At 48.9% G+C, this 26,912-nt stretch overlaps 11 protein-coding genes across 11 annotated transcripts; 5 read left to right on the top strand and 6 right to left on the bottom strand.

Annotated features, from left to right (window-relative positions):
- Nucleotides 1-809: 809 nt before the first annotated feature.
- Nucleotides 810-1,583, bottom strand: AtWU_11298 (alpha/beta hydrolase; the record flags this gene model as incomplete). Its single annotated transcript, XM_035506398.1, has 1 exon — nucleotides 810-1,583. The coding sequence occupies one exon, from the start codon at nucleotides 1,581-1,583 to the stop codon at nucleotides 810-812; it is 774 nt and encodes a 257-aa protein (XP_035362291.1).
- Nucleotides 1,584-3,185: 1,602 nt separating this feature from the next.
- AtWU_11299 (cytochrome P450) lies at nucleotides 3,186-4,778 on the top strand (the record flags this gene model as incomplete). Its single annotated transcript, XM_035506399.1, has 2 exons — nucleotides 3,186-4,293; nucleotides 4,363-4,778. 2 exons carry the CDS (start codon nucleotides 3,186-3,188, stop codon nucleotides 4,776-4,778), a joined length of 1,524 nt encoding a protein of 507 aa, XP_035362292.1.
- A 749-nt stretch (nucleotides 4,779-5,527) lies between these two features.
- AtWU_11300 (thioesterase family protein) lies at nucleotides 5,528-6,649 on the bottom strand (the record flags this gene model as incomplete). The annotated part of the gene is made up of 4 exons (XM_035506400.1): nucleotides 5,528-5,572; nucleotides 5,642-6,036; nucleotides 6,089-6,512; nucleotides 6,575-6,649. The coding sequence occupies 4 exons, from the start codon at nucleotides 6,647-6,649 to the stop codon at nucleotides 5,528-5,530; spliced, it is 939 nt and encodes a 312-aa protein (XP_035362293.1).
- Nucleotides 6,650-8,346: 1,697 nt separating this feature from the next.
- Nucleotides 8,347-10,041, top strand: AtWU_11301 (fungal specific transcription factor domain-containing protein; the record flags this gene model as incomplete). Its single annotated transcript, XM_035506401.1, has 1 exon — nucleotides 8,347-10,041. One exon carries the CDS (start codon nucleotides 8,347-8,349, stop codon nucleotides 10,039-10,041), a length of 1,695 nt encoding a protein of 564 aa, XP_035362294.1.
- A 206-nt stretch (nucleotides 10,042-10,247) lies between these two features.
- Nucleotides 10,248-11,270, bottom strand: AtWU_11302 (SDR family oxidoreductase; the record flags this gene model as incomplete). The annotated part of the gene is made up of 3 exons (XM_035506402.1): nucleotides 10,248-10,405; nucleotides 10,483-11,047; nucleotides 11,109-11,270. 3 exons carry the CDS (start codon nucleotides 11,268-11,270, stop codon nucleotides 10,248-10,250), a joined length of 885 nt encoding a protein of 294 aa, XP_035362295.1.
- Nucleotides 11,271-11,606: 336 nt separating this feature from the next.
- On the top strand, nucleotides 11,607-16,330 carry AtWU_11303 (ATP-binding cassette transporter; the record flags this gene model as incomplete). Its single annotated transcript, XM_035506403.1, has 10 exons — nucleotides 11,607-11,780; nucleotides 11,835-12,135; nucleotides 12,201-12,447; nucleotides 12,507-13,563; nucleotides 13,634-13,899; nucleotides 13,960-14,225; nucleotides 14,285-14,340; nucleotides 14,414-15,091; nucleotides 15,168-16,106; nucleotides 16,187-16,330. 10 exons carry the CDS (start codon nucleotides 11,607-11,609, stop codon nucleotides 16,328-16,330), a joined length of 4,128 nt encoding a protein of 1,375 aa, XP_035362296.1.
- Nucleotides 16,331-16,656: 326 nt separating this feature from the next.
- AtWU_11304 (uncharacterized protein) lies at nucleotides 16,657-17,076 on the bottom strand (the record flags this gene model as incomplete). Its single annotated transcript, XM_035506404.1, has 1 exon — nucleotides 16,657-17,076. The coding sequence occupies one exon, from the start codon at nucleotides 17,074-17,076 to the stop codon at nucleotides 16,657-16,659; it is 420 nt and encodes a 139-aa protein (XP_035362297.1).
- Nucleotides 17,077-17,875: 799 nt separating this feature from the next.
- AtWU_11305 (alpha/beta hydrolase) lies at nucleotides 17,876-19,872 on the bottom strand (the record flags this gene model as incomplete). The annotated part of the gene is made up of 6 exons (XM_035506405.1): nucleotides 17,876-18,049; nucleotides 18,112-18,172; nucleotides 18,239-18,317; nucleotides 18,372-19,520; nucleotides 19,588-19,777; nucleotides 19,831-19,872. 6 exons carry the CDS (start codon nucleotides 19,870-19,872, stop codon nucleotides 17,876-17,878), a joined length of 1,695 nt encoding a protein of 564 aa, XP_035362298.1.
- A 1,251-nt stretch (nucleotides 19,873-21,123) lies between these two features.
- Nucleotides 21,124-22,784, top strand: AtWU_11306 (phosphatidate phosphatase App1 family protein; the record flags this gene model as incomplete). The annotated part of the gene is made up of 2 exons (XM_035506406.1): nucleotides 21,124-22,122; nucleotides 22,182-22,784. 2 exons carry the CDS (start codon nucleotides 21,124-21,126, stop codon nucleotides 22,782-22,784), a joined length of 1,602 nt encoding a protein of 533 aa, XP_035362299.1.
- Nucleotides 22,785-23,202: 418 nt separating this feature from the next.
- Nucleotides 23,203-24,863, top strand: AtWU_11307 (SDR family NAD(P)-dependent oxidoreductase; the record flags this gene model as incomplete). The annotated part of the gene is made up of 14 exons (XM_035506407.1): nucleotides 23,203-23,244; nucleotides 23,293-23,332; nucleotides 23,388-23,511; nucleotides 23,578-23,650; nucleotides 23,708-23,777; nucleotides 23,835-23,874; nucleotides 23,927-23,952; nucleotides 24,008-24,119; nucleotides 24,181-24,214; nucleotides 24,272-24,278; nucleotides 24,335-24,374; nucleotides 24,468-24,595; nucleotides 24,644-24,753; nucleotides 24,810-24,863. The coding sequence occupies 14 exons, from the start codon at nucleotides 23,203-23,205 to the stop codon at nucleotides 24,861-24,863; spliced, it is 900 nt and encodes a 299-aa protein (XP_035362300.1).
- Nucleotides 24,864-25,026: 163 nt separating this feature from the next.
- AtWU_11308 (HpcH/HpaI aldolase family protein) lies at nucleotides 25,027-26,006 on the bottom strand (the record flags this gene model as incomplete). Its single annotated transcript, XM_035506408.1, has 4 exons — nucleotides 25,027-25,497; nucleotides 25,565-25,693; nucleotides 25,746-25,866; nucleotides 25,939-26,006. 4 exons carry the CDS (start codon nucleotides 26,004-26,006, stop codon nucleotides 25,027-25,029), a joined length of 789 nt encoding a protein of 262 aa, XP_035362301.1.
- Nucleotides 26,007-26,912: the final 906 nt, after the last annotated feature.

Raw genomic sequence — 26,912 nt, forward strand, 5'->3', positions numbered from 1 at the left:
GGGATCACATGTTCATCACCAAACCAAAACCCCCCTCGACCATGAGCCTTATCGCAAAGACAAGGTTTGTAGTGATCATGCACAGACTACATGCTCACGTTGTCGGAAGCGTGGATTTGCACATCAATACTTTCACCATTCAGCGCCATTAACACCCGCAATTGTAAGAGCACTGTAAGCTTCACTAGAACGACTTTTAAGGCCTGCTAAGATTGATGACCAGGTCGCAACAGCATGCTAATGTTGCATCTGCCCCTGAAAGTCGAATCACAAACCGGAGGGTTGATTCCCGCACAAATGTTCCTTTACATGCAGGATATTTGGGCCGCACAAATTCCATAACATGACCATCATCGACGATGGCGATGCGATCAAGTCTCATGGTCACCAAGAGGCGTCTGAGGCCCAGTCCAGCAGTTTCAGCTGTCCTGTGTCCGCTCAGGAAGTCAAAGGGCTTCTGGAATGCCTGCGAGAATTCCCTCTTAGTAAGGGCTCTATACGTTATTACTACGGAAATAGTCAGGCTGCTGTGATTCCTGCTCCGTTCGTATACAGAGCCCTTCCTGAGATATGGGTCACCTACGACGCCATTATGGCACTGGGAAATCAAAATTGAGGAGTACATCAATCCGGGAAGAGGCATAACTATGGTCATCTTGGAGACACCTCGATTCCCTTTGCATGCTTGCATTAAATATACTATGGATTGTTAAGCAACGATGTCGGCTCCTTTTCTCAGTGGTTGAGCGCCATAAAATTATATGTTTCCATATGCCTAACCAAAACTGTGCTCTTCCACAACGGCTGTCTCACTTCTCCTCCCAGCCTACGATCTTCAGAATCCAATCCACCACGAGTTCCGGAGCACTTGCAACAGGAACATGGCCAGTGGGAATTCTTGTCACGTCCGCCTCCCGCCCACTCTCACTTGCAACCGTATCAATCATCTTCTGCTGCACGTCTGGCGAAATAACCAGGTCGTCAGTGCACAGCAGATACGCGACGGGTACATTCTTGTACCCGGCATACGTCAAGGCATTAGCCAAGCTCGCTGCTGAATGGTGTGTGAACTGTCGAGCCCATGTCATGCCCTCGTCCGGGGGCATATCGGAGAAGGCTGTGGCTGCGAAGGCCGCGGTGTCGACGAGACTCATCCATCCTTGGTCATCGACGGAGATGTCCATAGGAAGACTACCCAATACGTCCGCAGTCGATTTGCCTTCGGGAGGCACCGCGGCCGTCATAAACGCCAGGCGTACCACCCCACCAGCGTCCTTGCTGCCCTCCCTCTTGATGAGACCCTGGATGCTCTGGCTGGCGGGCGTCCCGCCATACGAGTGCGCCACCACAACGACCTCCTTTCCTTGTTTCACTAGCCGTTCAATCTGACGCGCAATCGCCGCCGCATCGTCATACATGGTGCCGGGCTCTGGGAGGGGGCCATCGCTGGGGCCCACGCTGGGTAGCCGGACTGTGTGGACTTCGTAGCCCCGACTTGCAATTCTTGTAGTCACCGGATCGTAGAGTTCAGGTAGTGCGCAGGCTCCTGGGACAATCACAATTGAAGGCTCAGGTTGAGACATGGTGTTTTAATCGATAGTTGAGCTTGCTTGTAATTGTTATTCATTCTAGGCCACAGTAACTATTCAGCTGTGTACTTTATATATCACAATCACTGCACATAACCTGATTTCTAATAATGAACTAAGCAACAGAGCATTGTTAATAATCCAGATTATGCCAGTGATGTTAGTCTATCCTGCTGGAAGCTAGTGAGTACGCCACGAGGGATCCAATGGCTCTTTCCATTCCTTCCGACCCACCCGCGTCAGCACGCTTACACATGACAGTACTTCCTCTTCTGCAAGCTATCTGCAAATTATCAGCAACAAAGTTTCATTAGGGAAAAATGGGTCGCTTTTAAAATGATGGCACAACGGACTTGGCTTTGGATTGGTTCATTTGGTTTCTCTACAATCTCAAGCGATCGTCAATAATTACCTCGTCATTCATTGCGACTATTTCTGTCAGGCGGCATGAACGTCAAAATATGTCATAATATAGAGACTTGAGCTTTGTTAATAGATATGTGGTTGATAGCTGATTATATAGTCACGTCAATTCGGTATTTTCAAATTGGGGATTAGCATATGCATTATAGGGGACCCCGAGAGTCTATTGAACGACTATGCGAGTAGAAAAGATTCTTATATTAAATTGCGAGCGATACTAGGCATGAAAGCCAACCTGGTTGTATGACGGCCCCTATTATGCTCAGGTATAGTCCTTCTTCTATAACTAGTACAGTCTCGTAGCCAGCTATTGCCAATGAGGATGGCTGCTATAAATTTATCGATGCTATTATTAATTTGTTTATCCAGAACTCATATTTTCCACATACCAAGGTGGTACATACATTCCAACTTCAAAAATCCAAGTATAATAACAGAATAGCCAGTAGCAACATCCAACTTCTGCTTGGAAAGGGAGTAGTGATAAATCCTGAATATACTATTTATGCAGTGATAGCCTTGGAGTACATATGCAAGTAGCCGCAATTGCAGAAAACGCTGCATGTAAAGTCAAGTGTAGAAATTGCTGTCAGCTCTCTACCTGATCGCGAGTGAGCAGCAAGGAGATGAATATTAGAGAAGCGGTAGTCAGGAGAGCCTCGATGCTAGGGTATGGTGTTATATAAACTACGCGTCGCGAAGATAGGTCAACAAGGGATGGATGTGCTGGTGATTGATCCCTAGGTGTGATGGGTTAGCCCAACATAACCCGAAAGTTGAATCAATGCACTATAAAACATTCCATACATGAATTGATAGGGTTACTGATAACGGTAGATAATAAATTCCGGTTATGAATGTTTGTTCTAGTTCTCCAACTTCAAAGTTTGGGTCCGAAATACGAATGCACTACACTAATACGGTGGTCAGGTTTGACTGAGAATGCACTTTATCAGTAATAAGCTCTACTACAGGCGGTTTCAGCTGCAAGGAGGTTCCAAATTCTGCTTTCTGCCGGAACCCTTGATTACTGTTCTCACGTGTGCATCCTTGTCTCAGCTCTCCCCTATAATCACCTAGGAATGTGGAATGCCCTTGCGGCTTTGCGGTCCGACCAGGTTTGATATAAAAATTGTCAGCGCCTTTGCGATCGACTATCAAGGCGATAACATTATGGAGAACAACAATACCCATATCTTGACGATAGCTGTCGGAGCTGCTGTTATTTTCTTCTTCTGCGTAATCAGAAAATTGCGTTGTATACGGATAGAGTCACAGTTTGCTAAGGTACATGGTTGTGAGCCTGTATTGACAGCCTCGAAAGATCCTCTTTTCGGCATCGATGTGCTTCTGGAGAACATCCAAGCCGCGAAATCCCACCGTCTCCTCGAACTCATCCAACACCGGTTCCAACGGTACGGAAATACATTCCGTGTAAAGCGATTCACAACCCCCTTAATTATAACCTGCGAACCGGCAAATCTAAAAGCTGTCTTATCCCTCAATTTTAAAGATTATGGTCTGGGAAGTCGTGTCGCGACCTTCGGTCCGCTATTAGGCCATGGAATCTTTACCTCCGATGGCGAGCACTGGGCTCAATCCCGCGCCATGGTGCGCCCCAATTTCGTCAAGGACCAGATCGCGGATTTAGAGAAGCTTGAGGAGTTGATGCAAGGTCTGTTGGCGTTGATCCCTACAGATGGCTCGACTGTGAACCTGCAAGACCTCTTCTTCTGCTACACCCTCGATTCCGCCACCGAGTTTCTCTTCGGCCACAGTGTCCAAAGCCTGAAGCAGCGTCTGTCTGGCGTGGTACCTGATGACAGTGATTTTGCTTCGGCTTTTAACTATGCCCAGCATGCTATTGCCAGAAACACCCGTCTCGGTTTCTTGGGGCGGGTTATTCCCGACCACAAGGCGACGCGATCCAACCGTATTTGTCATAACCTGGTGGAACAGTTCATCGATAAGGCACTCAAGTACCGTGAAGGATATGCCAAGAAGAGCTCCAACGATGAGGGAAGGCATACCCGCTATTTGTTCTTACAGGGTTTGGCTGAACAGACAGGTGACCGCGACCGCATCCGTGATGAACTCATGAACATTCTCCTTGCCGGCCGTGATACCACCGCATCGCTACTGAGCAATTTGTTCTTTATGCTTGCGCGGTGCCCGAAAATATGGAAGAAGCTGCGTGAGGAGGTCGCGACTCTCAACGGTCGCGCACCCACATACCAGCAGCTTCGGAATCTGACATACCTTAAACACTGTCTGAATGAGTGTAAGTTTCCAACACATGCATTGTCATCAACTAGCAGGGTTCCTCGTTTATTTAACGTTCTGTGTATAGCGCTTCGGTTTCACCCAGTCGTCCCAGTAAATTCTCGTAAAGCTCTGAGCAATACTGTGCTGCCAGTTGGTGGCGGTCCCGCCGGAAGATCCCCTGTTTTCGTGCGTAAGGGTACTATCGTGTTCTACAGCGTTTGGGCAATGCACCGCCGTCAAGATATATACGGACCTGATGCAAATGAGTTTCGTCCGGAGCGCTGGGCAGATCTGCGCCCAGGATGGGAATACTTGCCGTTTAACGGTGGTCCTCGGATCTGCATCGGCCAACAATATGCCTTGACAGAAGCCGCATATGTTACTGTCCGTCTGGCACAGCAATTCTCAATTCTGGAGAGCAGGGATTCTGGCCAATGGGGGGAAGCACTCACCTTGACTCTGTGCTCTCGAAATGGCACTAAGGTATGTCTAAGGCATTGAAGCTGGGCGTGGGGTCAGATTAGATGTTGTTTTGGAATACCCTTCCAACGGATGATGTCCATTTCCCCGTGTGGCAGGTTAGCTACCTTCAATGGGCTGAGATAATTGGCTTCTGGCTTTTATTGAGCAATATGGTACTCTATTGAGAGCTTGTTCAGTAACATACTGGGAATTATTGTCGCGCGACTCAGTGTCAAGAGACGAATGAAGCATTTCATAAAGAGTTGCTGTGCAGTCGAGGCTTGCATTCAACCAATAACTCGAATGTAGATGAACATTTGCTGATGGAGTAGCGCAAAAAGTACAATAGTGTCATGCCGTATATCTGAAGAAAACTGACTTCAGTGTAATAGTATATACAATTGTGCCTCTTCCGTAGATATGCAGACCGCCAGATCCATTCCAAAAAGCCTTGATCAGAGCACCGTTAGAGCGTCTGAAGCGCCATTGGCCAAGAAGGATCATACAGGCAGTCGGTAGCTATGCGAAATTTATTTCCAGGATGCATACTTGTTTACACGAATACAAGTCACGGTAATCTTGGATCAGCATGTAATCAATGGGCATTACAACATGACGCATATTCCAGTTTCAGATGTGCTACCGACCGTCAAGGTAGCCGCACCGCCACTAGTATTACTATGGTGGCCACCTGAAGGTGCAGGAGGCATGTAAAGATACAAACTGTTATCGACCAGAAATAACCTGCACGAAATTTTACAAACTAAGTGGACATTGAGGTATGCTCATTACAGCCTTGCTGGGATATTGTCCTGGGGGAGTCGAACTAAAACCTGTATCCACAAGTTAGTCGAAAGTGGGCAACATGAACGCTGCGAATAGTAAGACAGCTTCTTGCTCACCTCTTGAGAGCAAGTAGCCAGTAAGACTCCATCTGATGACCATACACGTGATATTACCAGGCCACGTTCGTGTCCAGCCCAAGGACAATGCAGCTCTTCCGTCATCCACTGGTTGACACAGACATGATCCACGTTGTGAAAGTGAATGGTATGAGCTACAGTGGACAGTGCCTTGAAGGCCACCTGTGCTTGAGGATTTCCGTCCTTCAAACCGGCGTTGAATCTAGTATATACTGGTATACCATGGGCTCTCCCGACCGTTCCAGCAGTATACGTATCTGTCATACATACCAGGGCAAGCAAATGCTCGTTGCTGCCACTTGGCCTAGCCAAATTACTTTGTGCGCGAACAATGCGTCTGAAGTACTTGGTCTCGGGATCGGAGTCACCTTTTCCTGGTTATACAAGTTAGCACAAAGTCAGATATTCATCGTCTCTCGGGCTTACCGATGGAAGCCGTTGCCATCTTGAACTCAAACAGAGATCTCGCAGTGCCTTCACCATAGCGATGGGGTTCCATCTCATCATCCAGCGCTAATTCAGGCTTTGGAACTGCATGTTTCAAGACATTTCCAACTGGGGCTGAGGCCCGTCTAAAGCTCACGGTTACGATGAGGACATCATGATCATTTTGCCTTGCAGATACAGTGTAAACACTGGATGCTTTGCCCTGACTCACTCGGCTCACATGATAAAAAACAGGGGTCCCGACCCTGGTGGCCTTGACAAAGTGGCAATGCATGCTGTGGACGATAGAGGAAGGCGAGACTCGCTGCATTACCGCATTAAGGGCTTGAGACATGAGGACGCCTCCAAATACGGCATTGAGTCCGAGCGGACACCACAGAGAATGTACGTTAGTGAAAATGTCCTGTAATAGAAAGGCTTGGTTAGGATGGTCGAGAATGAGCGCTTGGAGCGCGATTATCTCACATTGTTATCGTCCGAGGACGGCCTCACAGCAAAAGCCTTCTCTAGTCCAGGGATTGCTTGTATATTGGTATCCATTCTGAAACCTGAGAATTCAACTGACAGTGCTAGTGGGATAGCGCGTGATTCAGACACGAGTTAAATATCAGTAAATATGACGGATGACACGCACCTATATCAACAAGGTGACGTGTCGCAAATCCAAATAGACAGATTATCTGACTGATCAGCCACTGTAAAGGGACTGATCACATCCATTAAATGTATTAGAGTTTTTTAGATTAGCCCATGCTGCATAATGCGAGCGCAACACGTGTCGTACGTCATGAAGATGTGATTTTGAGCCATCTTTGGGGATGTAAGCCTGCATATTGTACAGATATAATGCTTCGTTGTACATATGAGATGGGGGTATGTCTCCAAACTCATAAAGCGAGTCTTACCGCCGATAGCCTTTCTCGTACCGACAAACTGCTGCTTGAAACTATGGCGATGTTGTAATAGTAGCACTGCTCTTATTTCCTAAGTGATATCCATCAAATATTAGCACAAACTCAACAAGTAGGCTTTGCTAGCCATGATACCGAAGGCCCTGTCGCTCTTTTCAGTTGCTATTCAATCCCCAAGCCCAACTATTATTATCTCCTGGCCTGGGACGTGCCAGCTATATGGTGCATCAGGCATGCATTAGCCCATATCACGATAGTATCCAGGCGCAGCAAGCTTCTAGGAGGATGCTTCACGTGATGTCGCGCGAAAGGGCCTCTTTGTACTTGAAGACGGCAAGTCCCAAGACCAGACCTCATATCGATGTGATCAGAGAACAGAAAGAACTAGAAGGGATTGGGGTCGACTTATACTCGGATACTAAAGATAAAACTGTTACCGCAGTCTAAATGTTTTCCTTATAATCGCCATTGACCAGGACATAGAGCCACGGCTATGGTTCGGACGGACTCGTGGCATCTAAAGATTCTCGGTAGATCGGGACTTTATACACTACCGAAAGACCTCGTCTTGTGGGTATAACAATCAAACTACGGGAAGCTAGGATGCCCAGACAGCCTATCACTAAGATACTCGGGATGGATAAATCATGGACATGCTCGTAACTCCGTCGGGTCCACACACTGTCAGGTTACTCCAGCTAGTCTGATTGGCTGTCCCTTCCTCGGCATCCTATTGGTCTGATTTTCCGGGACGGTGGAGTCAGGTGATTGAGGTTTCACTTAGTCTCCGTACTACTAGCACTATAGTAGGAAGGTGAGTAGAGTAAGTAATAGTAGTGATCCTGGATTCTCCGAACTTCATCTACACTACTCTCTACTACTCCACCCTAATCACTTTTATCTATCACTCACGCCGGAATGCTGTATAACGTTGTTTCTTTACGATCAACACCACTGGTCAAACGGAAGAAAGTGCGCCGAGCATGCGAGTTTTGCCGTCAGCACCGGGTTCGCTGCGATGGTGGATTACCCTGTGGCCAGTGTCGTGCCAACAAGATCCAATGCAACAAACCAACCCAGCACTCAAGACTACCTTCTGGCAGCCGGAAACTGCATCCGGCTGCTCTACGCAGTCCCCCGCCAGCTCAGTCTGCGCCGCCATCTACCCCGATCCAAGAAGGCCCCAACCAACAAGGTAGGCCAAGATCCAGTTCACAACGGAGTCTATCCACCCACCATGCTGTCGTCGCTCCTCCGCGCCCGCAGTTGGATTCATTTGCCGGCTTTATCTCTCGAATGAATCATTTCTGCTCTATGGTATCGCAGATGTCAGCACGCCCATCCCCTCAACCTATCGATCCGGGTCCTTCAGACGCTCAGTATCCCTCGCCGGATTTGCTGAGAACAACCGAGTCAGATGTGGCACATCTGACGCTGGACAGCTTACAGAAACTTGAAAAATCCCTGCTTGATGTCTTCTGGACTCGGTATCATCCCCTAATGCCGATTATTAGTCCCGAGGACTTGACGATCACGTCGGGTCAAAACTCTGAGTCATTGCGGCAAGCGCTCATGGCCTACTGCTTACAATCAATTCATTGTGCCGGGCTTCAGAGCCGCTTGCTAAGCATCCAAATAGACTCAGCATTATTACACAGAGGAGAGCATTCCACTCAAGCCCCTTCGCTAGCTAGCCTATATGTTGCGTTCTTCCAAAGGGCTCTAGGGACGAACAGCGACTATCTCTTGTACGCAGAGCCTTCTTTACTGGACGTGCAGCGGCATCTCTTTATGGCCGCTTTTCTCCAGAACTCTGGAGAATACCAAGCAGCATATAATATTATTGGCGTGGCGATGCGACTCGCACAGTCGCTGGACTTACAGCACCCCCTGGTAACTCGTGCGACCGCACATGAGGTTGAGACGCGTCGTCATGTTTGGTGGACATTGGTACACCTCGACTTCCATTGTTCACGACTTCTGGGAAAGCCTATGGCTATCTCTCTAGATGATGCGATACTCAACACGCCACTCCCAAACCCGCGGGATTCTTCGGATACCTCAGAGCTCGGATTCCATTCGGCATCGATATCGCTCACTGTTGTGGCAAGGAAGATGGCCGAGGATCTGGAGCGTCATGTGCGTGATTCGTCGACAACTGATCCATATAATCAAATCGAGCGCCATGCGCACCTTTTGTCGCGGGAAATCAAGGGCCTGTATCGATGGAGAGATCAAGTCTTGGACGCGAACCTATACACCAACATTACACTTTCATGTAATGTTTATCAACCAGACGAGGCTACCTCTTCCATGAGTCGGCTGAGACATGATCAGAATGCAACACTGTCGTTTCATGAGGCCCCAGTTCTCACCTTACAAAAAACGCTTTTAGAGCTTCGATACCATGACATCGTACTCTGGGCTCACCGACCTTTTATCCAATTCTCAAGTCGCAGCTTAGTTCCGCAACGGAGTCCACAAGCCGATATACACGCCACCACGGCACTACAACATGCGCTAACCGTCACCGACCTCATACACACTCGCATGCTTTTTCATGATGCTCTTTATGGATGCTCAGAAATCTACCAGTACGTGTGGAATGCAGTTCTCACCCTTGTGGGGTTTATGCTGGCCTACCCCCTATGCTACTGGTTCCCACTTGCTCAGCAACATGTTGAGCGATCTCTTCCAATATTTGAGGGGGCGGGGACAAACAATCCAATTGCATCCCGAGCGGCTCAACGGACACGGTATCTACTAGGGAGAGTTAGTGCCCTCATAGAGTTGTTGAGTTCTCAATCATCAGCGTTCAGTGATCGCAACGATTATCGGAGGGTGCAGACCGACGAACAAACGGAAGCAGGGAACCAGCAGCCTTTGCCTTTCGCATCCGAGGAGAACGCTTTGTGGTCATTTGCAGATACTGTTGACCCTAACACCTGGTCTGGTTACTGTCACGAAATCAGTGATATGTTGATGGACGTGCCTGAGATACATTTGGAAACTAATTTTTGAACCTTACAACCACCATCGTCCTCGTTACATATGCATGGGCGCATATCGGATAGAACTGAGTTTTGAATGCTTACTACAAGATACATAATAGCCTATCACTTCTGGATACACCAATGATAGGGACTGCTAGTTTCATTTATAGACAACGAGAACGCAACGGCGTTGCGTGAAATTAACTCTCCACCAGAAGGTGGTAGTGAGGGCCATCAGATGAATTGACCCACTTTCAGTGTATCTGATGAGGACAACTCCGTTTTCCTATCTTCAAGCTCTGCCAAATCCCAATTGGAGGATAGGTGACGTCCATTAAGGTATTGTGGCCGTTTCGCGGCCAAGTAGACGGTCACGGCACCTGGGAGTTCCGCTATTACAGACCAAGGGAATTTGCCATGGTTAGCCTAATGGCTCCTGAATTGCCAGTTGTGATATTTGTGAACATACCAGTGTCTTTAGCAAATGGCTTGAATGAATCCAGGGTCATGCTGGTTTGTACGATTCCCGGAGAGAGACTGTAGGTGGCAACCTGGGGGTTCTCGGCTGTGACGAACTCGGTGAACTTGGCCACAGCCAGTTTACTGATAAAATAACTGCTCAGTCCAGGCGGCGTCAGACCAATCGTGGAAATGAGGTTGACTACAGTGGGCTGAAAATCAGCGCTCTCGGCGGCGATCAGACGCAGGTATGCCGCGGTGACAAGGTATGTCCCCCGTACATTGACCTCGAAGTCCTTCCACCAGGTGTTGGAGTCTGATTGTGCAACGGGCGCTATCGAGGCAAAGACACCGGCGTTGTTGATCAAAGTGTGCGCGATTCCAAAGTGGTTCCTGATAGTGTCGAAGGTCTGCGCTATTTCCTTCTCATTGGTGATGTCCGTAGGCAGAGCCAGCACATCAACAGAGGGGAATTCGGCTTTCAAAACTGCTTTCGTCTCTTCAGCCGACTGAGCAGACTGAGTCACAAGAACTAGCCCCTTGACGCCGGACTGGGCGTGAGCTCGAGCAATAGCCTGGGGTAATCACGGAGGTCAGTCGTGATTACGTCCGTAAAGGGGTCGGGCCTATTCTCACTCGACCAATTCCTTTTCCTGCGCCCGTGACGATGGTTACTCTATCTTTCTGGGATAGCTCTGGCTGTGATGGATCGATGGTGGGATAGACATCGCGGTAGTATTTCCGCGTTATACAGCCCGCACGAGTGAACTGATCGGGATCAAACTGGGAGTCCGACATTGGTCTTGCGAGAACAATTTCAACAATTTTTAAATGGGTAACAAAAATAAGACGTTTTCATTTTGTCGTTTTCCTACGCCTTCGTGTCTGCTATTTATCTCTACTTCCCAATGCTATCCACCAGTTACCGCCGTAGTCGGCTAACTCCGCTGAGTGGAGCTGGCCCTTGGTCTAACCATAAGGAGCAATAATTACCCCATTTGGTAATCCGGCACCTTCTCCTATGCTTCGGTGCTTGAAGGCTTCGTGGGAGCTCCTTTAAAGTCTTAGCAAAATCGCGCCCAAGAGAAGACTATAGAGCGTAGCTAAGCTTCTTACCAGCTTGATATATGTATCATGGAGACATTGGGTTGCGGAGATAATGAGTACAATGGAAGTCGAGAGACACATCAGGATGCAGAGATCGATCAACTGGTTGCCAATTTCCTTGATCGCCAGACTCTCAGTGAATCAGAGCGCTTGGGTGGCATCATTTTCAAGGAATTGTCAGTCATAGGCGCAGGAGTTGGGGTTTGTTTCCGACACATAGTGACAAAAGATTCCATAACACTGACTTGAAACCAGCGCCAACGGATGTCCGATGTTCCCGAAACTCTACGACGTCTGAAAACTCTCGCCAACCCGGTGACCTGGTTTTCGCGAAAGGAAATCCCATCTCGACCCATTCTGCAGCGTCTGACTGGGACAATCCGCGAAGGGGAAATGTTGATGATTGTGGGACGCCCGGGCAGTGGATGCACCACCGTTCTGAAAGCCTTGTCGAACATGAGGGACGAGTATCTGAGAATGGAGGGTGACGTCTGGTATGGCTCAATGGATGCCTCGACAGCAAGGCGAAATAGGCCTAACCAGGTAGCTTTCGTTGGTATGAGAGTTTCCCACACCCCAATTGAAACAAGCACTGGCTAAGATGGCTATGCATGTTAACAGGGGAAGATGACATCCACTTTCCAACTTTATCTGTCAGCACCACGCTTAGATTTGCTCTCAATGCCCGGCATTCAAACTCTGATCCGGATAGAGCCTCCAGAATTGAAGAGGACCTACAAAGTCTTCTGCAGCTGATGGGTCTTGCTCATGCAGCTCAAGTCCGAATCGGAACCGACCATCTTCGTGGAGTCAGCGGCGGCCAGCGTCGTCGTGTCTCTCTCGCTGAGGCTCTCTGCACGCGTGCAAGGTAGATTACTCAACCAGTACTTCTCACAACAGACCAAAGAAGCTGATCATGCCCCTTAGTTTGTTCTGCTTTGACAATCCTACTCGGGGGTTGGACTCATCAACTGCCATCCGCTTTCTCACTACCATGCGCAAATACACCACCCGCAGTCGATGCATGACCGCCATGTCTTTATATCAAGCTAGTGATGTTGCAGTTTCAATGTTTGATAAGATCTTAGTTCTGAATGACGGCCACGTTGCCTACTATGGCCCGGCGTCATCAGCAAAAACCTACTTTGAATCCCTTGGATTTTATTGCTCTCCAAGGATCTCGGTTTCCGACTTTCTGGCATCCATGTCGGGGCCTCCGGCAGGTCGGCAAACTCGGGAAAACCCCCAGCGGCCGGTTCCCGTTCAACCCGCTGATTTTGAGGCCCGGTTCAGGGAAAGCAGCTTCTACCAGCAGACGGTGCGTGAGGCTGTTGAGCCACCTCGGTCAGCAACAAGTAAAGATACTAGAGCATCAGGATATGCTTTGCCCTTGTACCGTCAGGTATATGAGTGTACAGTACGCCATTATCAGATTTTTTTGACTGATCGGGCTGCCTGGGTTGCTGAGGCGGCTGGGACAATCATCCAAGCTCTGCTTCTAGGCACTCTCTTTAGGAATCAGAGAGCCGTGACAGAAGGGCTTTATACACGCGCATCGGCCCTCTTTTTCTGCGTTTTGATCATGGGGTTGCAGGCTTCTGCCGAATTTGGGAATACCTTTGTCCAACGCCCGATATTGCTCAAGCAGAAGGCGTTGCGATTCTACCGACCCGCGGCCTACGCGCTCGGTCAGATCCTCGCCGACGTACCTTGGAAGTTTATCTTCATCTTATACTCGCTTCCCATCTACTGGATGATTGGCTTCCAACGTACAGCGGGGAACTTTTTCACATGGCTGGTGTGCCTCTACATGGGCCTAATGGCACTGAGTGTTATGTTTCGGGCCATAGCTGTCTTCACAAATTCCATCACTCGGGCCATTCTCCCCGTTGGGCTTCTACTGAATGTGCTGATCATCTACACGGGCTTTTATATCACACCTCCAGGAATGAAGGTCTGGCTATCATGGATCCGCTACCTTGACGTAAGTTGAAACAGAAGGTCATCGTAAGACTTCCATACAGAATGTGCTAACCTCCTCAATACTTGTATAGCCCATGTACTATATTTTTGAGTCCCTCGCCCTCAACGAGATTGGGAGCAATTTATATGCATGCAGCCTGCAGAACATCGTCCCTCAGGGAGCATCATACAATGATACAAGTTTTCAGGCCTGTGCAGTGTCTGGGTCCGTAGCAGGCCAATTGAACCTTTTTGGGAGACTCTATCTGATGGTTGAGTATGGATTCAACTACTTCCACTTATGGCGAAATGTTGCAATAAATGCGGCCTTTTTCGTCTTCTTTTCAATTGTGGTAACGTAAGTTTCCTTTCCCGAGAATATCCATCCTCGGCCATAAACTGACTACTTATTGTTTAGAATTGGGATGGAGCGATTTCGTCATGCATCTGAGCAAATGGCAACGGTGTTTTACCGCAAGCTGCCATCGTGGGCGAACGCCTCACCCACCCGTCGTACAGACATTGAGAAGCCACCGTATGTCACTGACTCCAAAGAACTCAGACCCATCTCCAACGGTGAGATCCCTACTATCGGCGGTCTGGACAACACACAAAATGTGTTTGCTTGGCATGAACTGTCACTTGAACTTGACGATGGAAGGAACTTGCTTCACCAAGTTTCAGGTAAGACCTAGTTCTCTGTCCTTTATAAAGGATAAGTCTTACAAGGCTCTATGGTACAGGATGGCTTCAACCAGGAAAGATGACTGCATTGATGGGAATGTCGGGGGCTGGCAAGGTAAGTCGAGCCGATTCTATGATATCGGTCGCTGAAATAGACCCCAAGCCTGACAGACCTCCTGTACGAGTAGACTACGCTTCTTGATACCCTAGCTCAGCGTATCCAGATTGGCCGCATATCTGGTGGTCTCTATCTGAATGGGCAGACACTTCCGGTGTCGATGGGCCGACGTACAGGATTCGTTCACCAGAATGATATCCATCTAGCATCGTCCACAGTGCGCGAAGCACTCCAGCTGAGCGCATGCCTGCGCCGCTCAGAAGCGGTCCCCTGGGAGGAGAAGATGCATCACGTGGAGTTTCTCATCCGGCTTCTGGAAATAGAAGATATCGCCGAAGCAATCATTGGGGTACCAGGGGCAGGATTGAACCTCGAACAGCGCAAGCGGGTCAGTATTGGGGTTGAGTTAGCTGCAAAGCCAGACATTGTTCTTTTCCTTGATGAACCCACGTCCGGGTTGGATGGCAATTCAGCACTCTCCATCGTGCAACTGATGCGCAGGCTATCCGATGCCGGGCAAACCATTCTCTGCACGATTCATCAACCCTCTGCGCAGATGATCGAACAGTTTGATAATTTGCTTCTGCTGGTTCCAGGTGGTAAAACCATCTATTTCGGTCCGTTAGGGTCTCAGTGCCAGACTATAATCAATTACTTCTCTCGGTATACGCGATGCTGCCGGGAAACGGAAAATCCAGCGGACTACATTCTCGAAGTGAGCGGGGAGCCCGACGTAGACTGGTCCAAGGTATGATTTCTCATCCCCACCTCAACAAATTACCCTTCTCTTACGCAGTTCATTTCTCATTTCCCGAACATGATAGACTTGGCAGCAGTCGCCCGAGTATGTCTCCACTCAGAAGCAGCTTCAACACTTCCTTCAACCACGGGAAGGAAATACTTTAATGTCGCCAGGTCCTGATCGAGCATATGCGGCCTCCTATCTCGAGCAGATGCGAGTGGTCACCCAACGGGCTTTCACGAACTACTGGCGCGACTCAGATTACGTGTTGGGCAAGATCCAACTCAACATCTGGATGGGGCTGATGAACGGGCTCACATTTCTCCAGCTGTCCAACGATCTCACTGACTCCCGCGGACGCATGTTTTCTATCTTCGTCGGAGTGATCACCGGACCCGTGCTCAGCCTCCAGATCGAACCTCGCTTCATCCTCCTACGCGATCAATTCATGGCACGAGAGAATGAGTCACATGTATACCATTGGAGCGTCTTTACTATCAGCGCGCTTCTCGTGGAGATCCCTTTCACGCTCTTGGGAGGACTTGTATACTGGGTTCTGTGGTACTACATGGTCGGATACTTCACCATCTCAACTCGCGCGGGTTATGCCTTTCTCATGTACGAGCTCTACTCATTGTTCGTCGCGAGTATCGCTCAATTAACGGCCGCATTATTTCCCACCGTGCTGGCCGCGCAGGTGGCCACTGGCTTCGTCTGGCTGGTGATAAATACCTTCAATGGACCTCTCTCACCCCCACCTTTGACACCTCGCGGATGGCGCTGGTTCTATAATATCTCCCCGTTGTTCTATTTCATTGAGGGGATTGGTACCAACGCCATGCATTCGCTGCAGATTACCTGCCGTGACACCGAACTGACTACATTCCATATGCCCGTCGGGGAGACATGCGCCTCATATGCAGCTGACTTCTTCGCTTCAGGGGATTCTACAGGTTACCTAGTAAATCCTGGCGCGACTGAGGAGTGCCATTACTGTGCCTATGCAGATGGAGATCAATATGTCAGTTTTTGTCCCCTCCATTATAGTTCATTTTCTTCCTTCCACAAAAGAATTGCTGACACGCCCTCTTGGAAATATAGGTCAAGCAATATGCCATGAGCTATTCACAACGTAGTAACAACGTCGGAATCTTCATCGGATTCATTCTTTTCAATTACACGATGGCCGTGTTGGCGACCTATTTGATCTTCATATTCAAATGGCGGAAACAACGGAAAACTTGATTGTTGATCATTGTGGAGTATGTGCTTGGTTTCCACCTTGAACATTTTCGTGGGGTGAGGATTGGTTCGAAAGATAGAGATAAGATCAGATATCTGAGCGTAGGAAAGGGGATATTAAAGCACGCCCAGTCCCTAATGTGCTAGCTCGTCGCTGTGGTGCATTGACCATTGCAAGGGTACTGACATTGACTCATTCGATGTTGAGGATCCGGAATTTGATGATTTCCCAACCACCGTACAGGTCAGATATCGACCGTTATTTCTCTGCAATTTCTCTTTCTTTCATCTTGGGTTATTATTCTTTCGAAAGGCACAAGTGGAAGAAATCACCCGCCTCTCGCAACCTTGCAATTCCTTTGGTTGAACATATCATCTTGCTCTATTGCCATGCGACAGGCTTTGAACAAATCAGCGTCAGTATAATCGGTCACCGCATCTTCAGGCGACAAAGTCCACATCGCGGCGACCCAATACGGAAGATCTGACTTGAGTCCACCAAGAATCGCAATCAGCGCGGTGTAGGGACTAATACCGCAATTCAACTCGTTCGCGTCAATATATGCTCGCTGAAAACTGGAAACGTATTGCGCCACAGTAGTGTAGTGAGACCGCCGCATATCAATGAGCTTAAACCATGTGGCCATGGATAGGGCGTGGTCATAGTGCGAGCCAAGATCTCGTATGACATGGTAGACATCATCCGCGTATTTTTTAGCACAGCGAGAGGCCCCCAACTTCGCTCTCATTTTGCGAGAGAGCTGGCGGTTCATCTATCTTCGGACAGTGATTGACCAATGGCGCCAGAGTGCAAATTTGGCATGAGTTTTGTCGGGGCGAGGTAGATCGCTTCGAAGAAGATGCTCCATGCCACAGCACTTGAGCGTATGCTGAATTTCCCAGTCCCATATCCGCAAATCGAGCCGGCCTCTCAAGCGCTGCGATACCGCTGGAAGCGGTCCCGACAAGGTCGTTGGAATGCGATCCGCTTGGGTGGCAGGTTGTGAGAAGACAGATTTTACGAGTTCCGGTATATGGCGCAACGAAAGGTATGCTCCCGGAGCCATGTCGACGGACTAGTATACCATTGAGAGATGTTTTATGTTTTGAGAATGATTAATTGTGATTGGACACTGTGTTGAACTTAGCGGGACGCGTCCGGTGACCGACCACTTATCTGGCACCTGTTGAATACCGGGGGCCAGTGTTCTCTTCGGTGTGTCAATTGGTTATAGAGAGAGTGCTGGATAGCTTCAGCAGTCAATGTGATATTCAGCAGCGCTGAGCAGCAGAAAGAGACTGCGATGTGCTGGGGCGCGACCGATATTTTACACGTGACCTCGCTTACGCATGATCACAGTATAAAGGTATTCGTTCACAATCCATTATTCTGACAGAAGATACATATGCACTATATCAGCTCATCACAAGAGCTAGAAACAATGCACTCTCTCATAGACCCAATATCAATGTTTTTGGTGAAATTACTTGCTTAATAATTAGTATTGACAGGGAAACTCCGGATACCAATATATCAAAGTAGATAGATCATAGCTCCGTCCTCTCCAGCTCCGTTGGGGAGATACCATCTGACTCTTCCTCCACCCCAAAAGGGCGTATATCTGTCTCACAACGCGTGCCTGGTGCGGGAAGCTCCCCGGTTTGAAAATACGTGCGGATGTAATTGTCTGTACACACCGAACGCGAAGCGAAGGAGCAATGCTACAATGACGTCCGGTTAGAACACACGTCTCTGAAAGCTTAGGTAGAGAAGTTGTACTTACACCTTCAGCATGCTGTTCTAATACGGCAGACTGCTTGAACAGAGCGGACATGGCGTGGGCGCTGATACTATCGTTAACGGGCCGTAGATGAAAGTACATAGACAGATAACAGGGTGGCGAAACTCACTCGCCGAGCGGAGTCACTGGATCCAAAGTATTGCTGACGAAGAGTATAGGTGTGGACGTATTCTGAGCCCCGGTAGGTCCTTCTTCGGGTTAGTACTTAGGCAGCACCTACGAGCAACGAGACTAGAACGAACCTTTGAAATCCCCCGGTCCCCGACCGTTCCACCTAGCACACGGCATCAAAAAGTCTGCAAACGTATCTCCCATCCAATGGCTGCTCTCAATGGAAGGCCGAAGATACTTATCCCAATATTCTTCGCGGGTGGTATTCAGTAGCTTCTGGTTCAAGTCCAAACATACGGTACCGGCAGTCACTTCTACGCGGAACGAGTATTGGCATGCTTCACGGCACGGAGCATGAGACTGACATTCTGGATCGAGGCAGTGAGTTGGCTGCATTTCCTCGCGTAGCATGGCTTTCCAGCCCGCCATGCTCGTTGCGTTTCGTTGTTCGAGATCTGCTAGGATGGTAGCGAGAGTGGGGAAAAGGTCGACCGGTGCGTACAACGCGAGTTTTAGGAGACGTCTCACGTCAGAATAGGTGATTATGTCTGGGTTTGGATGAGTGGTCCAAACGGGGGACGCTTTCAGATCAGACAGTATATTCTTGAAACGCTGTTCGAGGTCGCTTATTGCTTTTTCATGGTCTTCTCCGTTGGCGGATGGGCTAGCAAAAGCACATCTCGGCTGGCCTGCCTGATGACAGTAGCGGAAGAAACTTTCTAGTATATGATCCGCATCCCGGAAAGATGTTGACATTTCACCAGAGTACCAGCTTATTGCATCTACTACCCCATCCAACACCATCCGGTGGACTTGGTTCGGAAAGAGAGTTGCATAAGTGACACCTAGCAGAGTCCCGTACGAGTAACCCCAGTATTGCAGCTTTGTGTCTGCGTGAGGATCCGGCTGGAGGAGTTGAGCAATATGATGCAGATCGTGTGCCGTACTCCAGGTATTCATATACGGACCAATATCCGCACCATTTTTATGGGGTTCCGTACACGATGTGGCTAGGGCTTGCATGCGGGCCCAGAGATGATCAGCTGCATGATCGGAGCTACCTACCAAGCCATGGGCTTGCACGGCCTCGGTCCAGAGGTAAGTAGACAGCAGATCAGGAAAGCACGTCAAGGGGGGGAGGGTATTTCCCACGCCACGGGGATCAAAGGAGACAATGTCGAAATAGCGAGAGTGCTGTGCATCATCGGAGCTGTCTACGGTCCGCTGGATCTCTTTCCCTCGGTCAAGTATTTCCTGCACGCCGGACCCGCCAGGACCACCTGTATGTCTAGTAAGCGACCGTGGTGGGGGTCAGAATGGTAGCGGTAATGACATTGTTGCCCGTACCTGGGTTCACGATTATAGAGCCACTGTAACGCTCGTCGGCAGGGTCTACCTGTGCAGGCAGTTTTATGACGGCCAAGGTGGCCGTTGTATTTTCAGTGGCACTGGCTGACCAGTCTAGGGGAACTTCAAGACGTGCACACAGATAGTCCTGGTAGCAGGGGACGAAATTCAGGGCTGGGCCTGGCGTAGTCTGGTGGAGCGGGTTAGAACGTGAAGAATCTATGGGGTGAAGGAGATCAGTACGCTACTCCAGGAGAAGTCCACGGCTTGCACCGCAGAAGGCATATTGTATTGGTGTCGCAGAAGAAGGGTGAGTTGAACAAGATAAAATTGATGGTAAGATGAGATAGCCGTCGATATAAGTACTGGATGAAGTGAGCGGGTTAGCGTCAGCCACGACACGCTGACATGCATGCAGATCGGGGCACCGCCGGCAACCGACACAGCCTCAGCTCGACGCTAGAACGTGGTTACCTGGACTTGGGAGATAAGCATACAAAGTATCGTTAGTGCAAATCACTCAAATGCGACACAATCTATCTATTAGGCAACAATCGAGCGAGGGCAGAGTATGCGACTGGTAGGTTCCTATGGAGGGTTGCGGAGGATGATTTATTGCCGACCTGTCGCTTAAGTTAATGCCACTGTTATGCTGCCAACGGGGAGAGAATTTCAGACCGTTCACAAAGATAGCATCCTTCTCGACCACATACCCTTATAGAAGCCAGCAGAATTCTATTTTGATAAAGTTATAATAAATTTCTTATTCTTTATTCTAATATTTCTATTTGGGTAAATTTCTCTTTCTCGTCCTTCTCTCCGTTTAATTTTTCTCCCATGCTGGACTCCGGCTTTCGATCGCCATGGTAAAGAGCGATGTGGATACTGGAGCGACAAACCATCCATCGGATCTGCATCCGAACCGGCTTGACATGTTTAGTACTTTGTATTTTATTCTTGGGAAGGACTCGAATGTTTTGAAGATCACGCAGATTATCACCTGCTACAAGGTACTGTGATTAAGGGCCTTTCGGACCAACCTGACTCAAGACGAGGAATGCGATTTCAAGCTACCTATATAATGTTAGTGCGACGGAGGTGGCTAATTCTACCTTGCCAGTATGAAATTCACGATATGATGGTAGTTCTCCATTAAATAACGGCAATTTCTATGGAACAGCAGTGGAATATTGGGAATCGCGTACCATCTGAGTATGACGCAACGGGGGTGAGCACCGGCATTGCCCCATGTGGTGGACACGTCTCCGGAGCCATGACGCATGAAGACCCTGATCTGTTCCTGATCTGTCCCTGATCCAGAAATTTGGTTTGTCGCTGGAACATGTTAATTAACTGCGGGTCAGGGTCTTGCCGTCCAGACCCAATGGATGAATCGCTTGTGTGGCCCTGGACTTCCAGTGATCTGCACGGCTATGACGTCGGTGGATGTTCTACTTGTTATATAACAATACAGACAGCCATGTTACTCCTATTCCTGCGCCAAAAGGTCTATCCCCACTACTTTGAGAATCAAAAATGAGCAGGTCAAGCTTTGCCTGTCAGGCCCTGCTCCAGGCAGCTCTTCTTTCAGTTGTCTCCGCGATCCCGGCGCCCACAGCGTTCGTCAACAATGTCGCTCCGCCCGAGCCCGTCATCACACCTTCGCCGGTTCAGCATCGCGCTTCTCGAGTTGCTGGTCGAGATATCTTGAGTGACGTCGATTCTGATATAAATAGCATCCTTTCTGGCCTGGGATCCGACCTACCCTCCTGGGTCGCATCGGGCGTGCCCAACTACTTCCAGGGTTTCCCCACTGGAGATGCAGTGGTGAGCTCCTTGGGCTTGAACAGCGCTGAGTTGGCAGCCTTGCCCACCAATGTATTGAATATCGACCCATATGCCAACTGGACCAACTCGGGCTGGAACGTTCGCTTTCACGGAAATGTCTACAAGCAGCCCAACACCTCCGTCTCCGATCTAAATGATTTGGCTGATGTATTCCTCGGCAATACAAGCATATCCGACCTTTCTGAATCCGAGCAGAAACAGGCTCGGAATCTAACAGCCGAAATATTAGTCGTCCAGCAACCTGACGTCGCTGTAAACACGATCCACTTAGAGCCTGCCCCGAGTCAGGGATCCAGCGGACAGCCAGGCGGCGGTGGATCCTCTAATACCACTGGCGGCACCCAAGACCTCACTCTGCCCTACAACACCACGGTTGAAGGTGACTTTGACACCTTCGTGCCAATCTCCAGTAACGGCTTGACGGCAGGTAACGAAACTTCGGCGATACAACGGCTTAACGTTCATGTGGAGGGCGCAACGATTGGAAACAGCACCGCCTATCTTGTGCCTCCGACCGGGCTCACTGTCGTTTCGGACATCGATGACATCCTACGGGTCACCAAAATCTATGAGCCCGAGCAAGGATTACTCAACTCGTTCGCACGTCCCTTCCGGCCATGGGAGAATATGCCGGACATCTATCGCAATTGGTCTATCAGTCTCCCCAACCTGCACTTTCACTACCTAGTCAGTCTACCAAATGTCCCTTATTGTATTGTTCCTGCGTACTCACCACCCCACTACAGACGACGACTCCCGAACAAGTCACCCGAAACTACATGCAATTCATCTATGACAACTACCCCGGCGGGTCTTTCGACACCCGTCCCCTCAACTTTAGCGACGTCTCCGCCACCCTGTCCATCCGCAAATTCCTGCTGAAAAAGGTGTTTGAGACATTTCCGCAGCGCAAGTTTATCCTCATCGCCGACACCAGCAACAGCGACGTCATGCGTGACTACCCGGAAATGGCGACCGACTTTCCAGGCCAAGTGCAATGTATCTTTCTTCGGAACACGAGCGCCACTGACTCCGGTGACAAATTCCCATACGATACGTCTGGGTTTGAAAAGCTTAATCAGTCGAACTACATGTTCTTCTTGCATCCTGATGACTTGACGAATCTAGACATTGCGAATGGCCAGTGCTATAACACATCCATTCCGCAGAATCTAACGTTTAGTTATCAGGGTTTGCCATTGGGGCTGGGCGACGAACCCACTGCTGTCAATGGGTCTGCCAATCATACTGCTGAGTCGGCGGCCAGTTTGTCGATGATGGGTGGGACTGATAGGCAGGGTTTAGTCTTTCTTATTGTCCTGGCTACGGTCTCTTTCATGGTCTTGTAGATATTCATTACGACGTATGAAAAATTACGAACTTATGACTTGATTCTCTTTCCAAAATCACGTACAGCGGAGGCTCATTCTCTATGTGGGGACTATCACCAGAGTAAACCATCGTGAAATTATCTGCTACTGGATCTATTAGTGTTTGTTTAATTAGAGCTCACTCAAGATTGCGGTGCTACTTTTAAGTGTCACTTCTAAAATCTACCTCGTCCATGACTGGCTGGAGCACGCTTCGGCTGAACTCCGGCGCTTATCTACCCCGCGGCTCACCACGCCCTCGTCGTCACTTGTCTGGAAGGTTCAACAATTACCTTTTGTCCATCTATCGTGGTCATAATTAAAATCAGGTAAACACAATAGACTCTTTTGGGGCTACTCAAATTTCTCCACAGCTATCCGATACATCCGCGAAACCATGTCTCTCCAGCTTTCCAACCTGTTCGGCGTTAAGGACAAGGTACGTATAAACCATCCACGTTAGTATCCTTGTCTAATGGAGACATAGATCGTCGTAATCACCGGCGGAGGCACCGGACTCGGCAAAGGCAAGCTAGGATCATAAATTCCGGAGCCTATGATCTAACTTTGAGTCTATTGCAGCGATCGCGGAGGGCTTTTCTACCAATGGTGCCAAAGTCTACATCACGGGACGTCGTGTTGAAGTCCTTGAGAAGGCTGCAGAGGAACTGCGGGAAAGAGCGACACTTGGTGGACAAGTGATACCGTTAGTCGTTTCCCTGGTCTTCGATCACCATTGATACTGGATGAAACTGACGTCACATACATATAGCATCAAGGGCGATGTGAGCACAAAAGACGGCTGTGCCCAACTTATTGAACAGATCAAGCAGAAGGAAGATCATGTATGCGGATGATGAATTTTATAAGGGTAAAGGGGTATGCTAACTAGTGTCTCACAGGTTGATGTGCTAATTAGTAATGCTGGTCTGCCTGGGAAGACGGACTATCCTCCTTGGAATCCCAACGATCGTAAGGCTACCTGTCTCGTGTGTTTGATGGCTGCATCGTTTGCTCATAGGTGAATAGCCGACGCTGTTGAAAAAGGGCTGTGGGAAAGTGTCGATGAGTAAGTTCCCGCATTCTTCACTTCGATGAGGTGCAATGCTGATAAAATCAAGCGAATCATTTACCACAACCAATAATGGTATGTAGTTCTGCCTACAGGATATCAGGAAATAGCTAATGGGTGATGTGGACAGTCAATATCAGTGGTGTCTATTTCACCACTGTGGGATTCCTCCCGCTGCTGCGAAAGTCTTCGGACCCCAGCGTGATTGTGATTGCTTCCTTGGCCGGGATTGCCAACCAGAGGTGAGTTACGCTGTTGACGTGTCCTATGAAAAGCTAGTGCTGGAAACTAAGATATAAATAGGACCGTGGGAACGGTGACTTATGGTGCTTCGAAAGTAAGTGCCTCCATGACTAACAGTACATCGGGGTCAAATTGCTAACAATCATTTTAGGCTGCAGGTACGCTAAAATGCCGGTCATTAGTTCCTTCTACGCTAGCTAATTCTGTCTCAAAGCTCTCCACGTATCGAAGCTCCTGGCTGGTAGATTTTCTCCGTATGTGTCTATTTTCTGCTTATCCATTGCTGCAACAGACTTGGAAATATGATGGTTTTAATTCCGAAGTGCTCTTCCTAACAACGACATTAGTATGAAAGTCCGCGTTAACTGCATCTGCCCCGGAATTTTCCCCAGCGAGATGACGTTCGCTGATACCACTGGCAACGCGGAAAACCTCAATCCCGTCTCAGAAGGTGCTGCTAAGCGGGCTCCTGCTGGTACGTGACTTTCCCAACACCTTGCGGGATGCAGCTCTAATAAAACAGGGCGCCCTGGATATCCCGAAGAGATTGTCGGACCGTGTCTGATGCTAAGTTCCAAAGCCGGGGGCTACATGACCGGAGGCTACCTCTTGGTTGATGGTGGTAGAGCGATGGTATGTATTCCGGCTTCAAATGTAGACACAAACAGAATGCTAATCCTAGCCAAAAGAGCGCATCCATCAACGATGGAATGCACATGCCAGAGGACACTTACGTGTGGTAAATTCCCATGTGCCCAAGACCTCAACTACAGCTACCACCCAACCCGAACTCTAACATAGTGATAAGATAGCAATCACATACAAGAGCCATAATGAAATGATTAGCTATCTCTACTTCAACCTGGTAGTCAAACATTTATATCTCTATCATTACCAGATCCCAAATTACCGCCCCTCCGTAACAGTCCTCAACTCACTCAACATCCCCGCCCTGAAAACCCCCACATCCGTGATCACCGAAATCATATCAAATCCCTGTTCCGCGCGCACGCGGGAATCCTTGCCATCTGTACAAAAGATAGCGGCCTTCTTCCCTGCCGCATGCGCAGCCTTCAAAATCCGCTGAATAGCCGCTTCATGCTCCTCCCCGCCCCTCGTAACACCCATCTGCTTCGCCAAATCGAAGGGTCCAATGAACAGGACATCGATGCCTTCCACAGCAGCGATCTTCTCTACATTCTCAACACCAGCCTTCGACTCAATCTGCACAACCACAATCGTGCCTGTTTGCGAGCCCTCGTCGTACTCTGCACCGGGCGCGACGCCGGGGAATGCGTGTGGCGCGAACATCGGGCCGTAGCCTCGTGTGCCGAGGGGTGGGTATTTGGTCCATTGGACGATTTTGGCGGCTTCAACCTATTCCAATTATCAGATTTAGTCCTTTCCAATGATCTACAAGAGATATAGGGATTGGGGTACGCACTTCTGAATGGCACATGGGGGTCATGACTCCGTGGGCACCGGCGTCCAGTGCTCGTTTGATCATCCATTCCTCTGCGCAGGGAACCCGGACAATCGGGCTTACGTCTTCGGAGCCAATGGCATTGAAAAGCTATTATCGGTTATTCGAAGCACTACATTGGATAAATGGCAAATGCACTAACCTCATAGTAATGGCGGTCGGAGATTAATCCGTGCTCGGCGTCTACTAGGACCCAGCTGAAACGGCCTGGGCTAGGAGGCTGGCCGTGCAGAATGGTTTTTGCGACTGCTGCACTGGGGAGGCTGCATTCATCGAATTGAGGTTAGTTCATCTTGGTACGAAGTGCTAAAGGTATTGGTTGTAGATGAACATACGTGAGCCAGAATCCAAGGGCCGTGGAAGAGCCCCGGAGGGTGGAGGTAATGGCGGTTTCGAAGGGCATATTGGAGATGATCCTGGGCGTGGTGTTAGAATATGGTTCCTCTTGGGGTGCTTCAGGCTACAGCAAGCATACGTACCTTTACTAGGATATGTTCGAGGTAGACTTCAGTTGAATTAAGTATGAAAGAAGGTTGAAGTTCATTTTAATAGAATTCGGTTGTCCGCTTAATAGCTCGGTGTTCTCTGCCCCGCCGGTTAACGTCCTCGGCTAACCGATCGCATCAACTCCGACCGCAACGGGGTAGTTGACCCCGAAGCATACATTAATTGTCTTAAAACAACAACAACGGAGACCATATAAGTTGCTTGTGATGTCCTTGGGTATATTCAAACTCCTCTACAACTTGTAAACTGTGCATTGATCTTATCTGGGGTATTCAATGTCATTAAAATGATTTGCCGAGATAACCATAGGTGACAAGTTGGATACGTCAGAAGAGAATGAGCTATTGAACTGGCACCGAAAGGGTCTAGTCTGAGGCTCAATAGCTCATTGATGTCATTTACGAGCTACATTTGTATTATGACTAGCCATACAGCTGCCGCGTGTCTATGCAGGTGAGTCATGGTGGCCCGTGACGGTTGTAAGAAAACGGGTGCCTGGTGCAGGATCATCTGATATCGTATCAAACGAGGCTAGAAGGATCTTTCTTTTCAAACTTATCAATCTAATATCTGTTCACAAAGATTGTCCTTGATTCTGAGCAAACCCGCCCCACTCTTGACATCACCACGTGTGTAAAGACCTGCTGGGACCTTAAACCCGGCTTATCACCGCACTTTATCGCGCACTCTATTACCCAAAGACCGATATATCCGTTGCTGGTAATGATCTACATGTTGCTCGCGTCTTCCATTATTCCATAATATCACCACGATACCACCTTTATATACCATCTACCTCTGC

The sequence above is a fragment of the Aspergillus tubingensis genome (genome assembly GCF_013340325.1).
Source record: "Aspergillus tubingensis WU-2223L DNA, scaffold_15, whole genome shotgun sequence".
Lineage (NCBI taxonomy): Eukaryota > Fungi > Ascomycota > Eurotiomycetes > Eurotiales > Aspergillaceae > Aspergillus > Aspergillus tubingensis.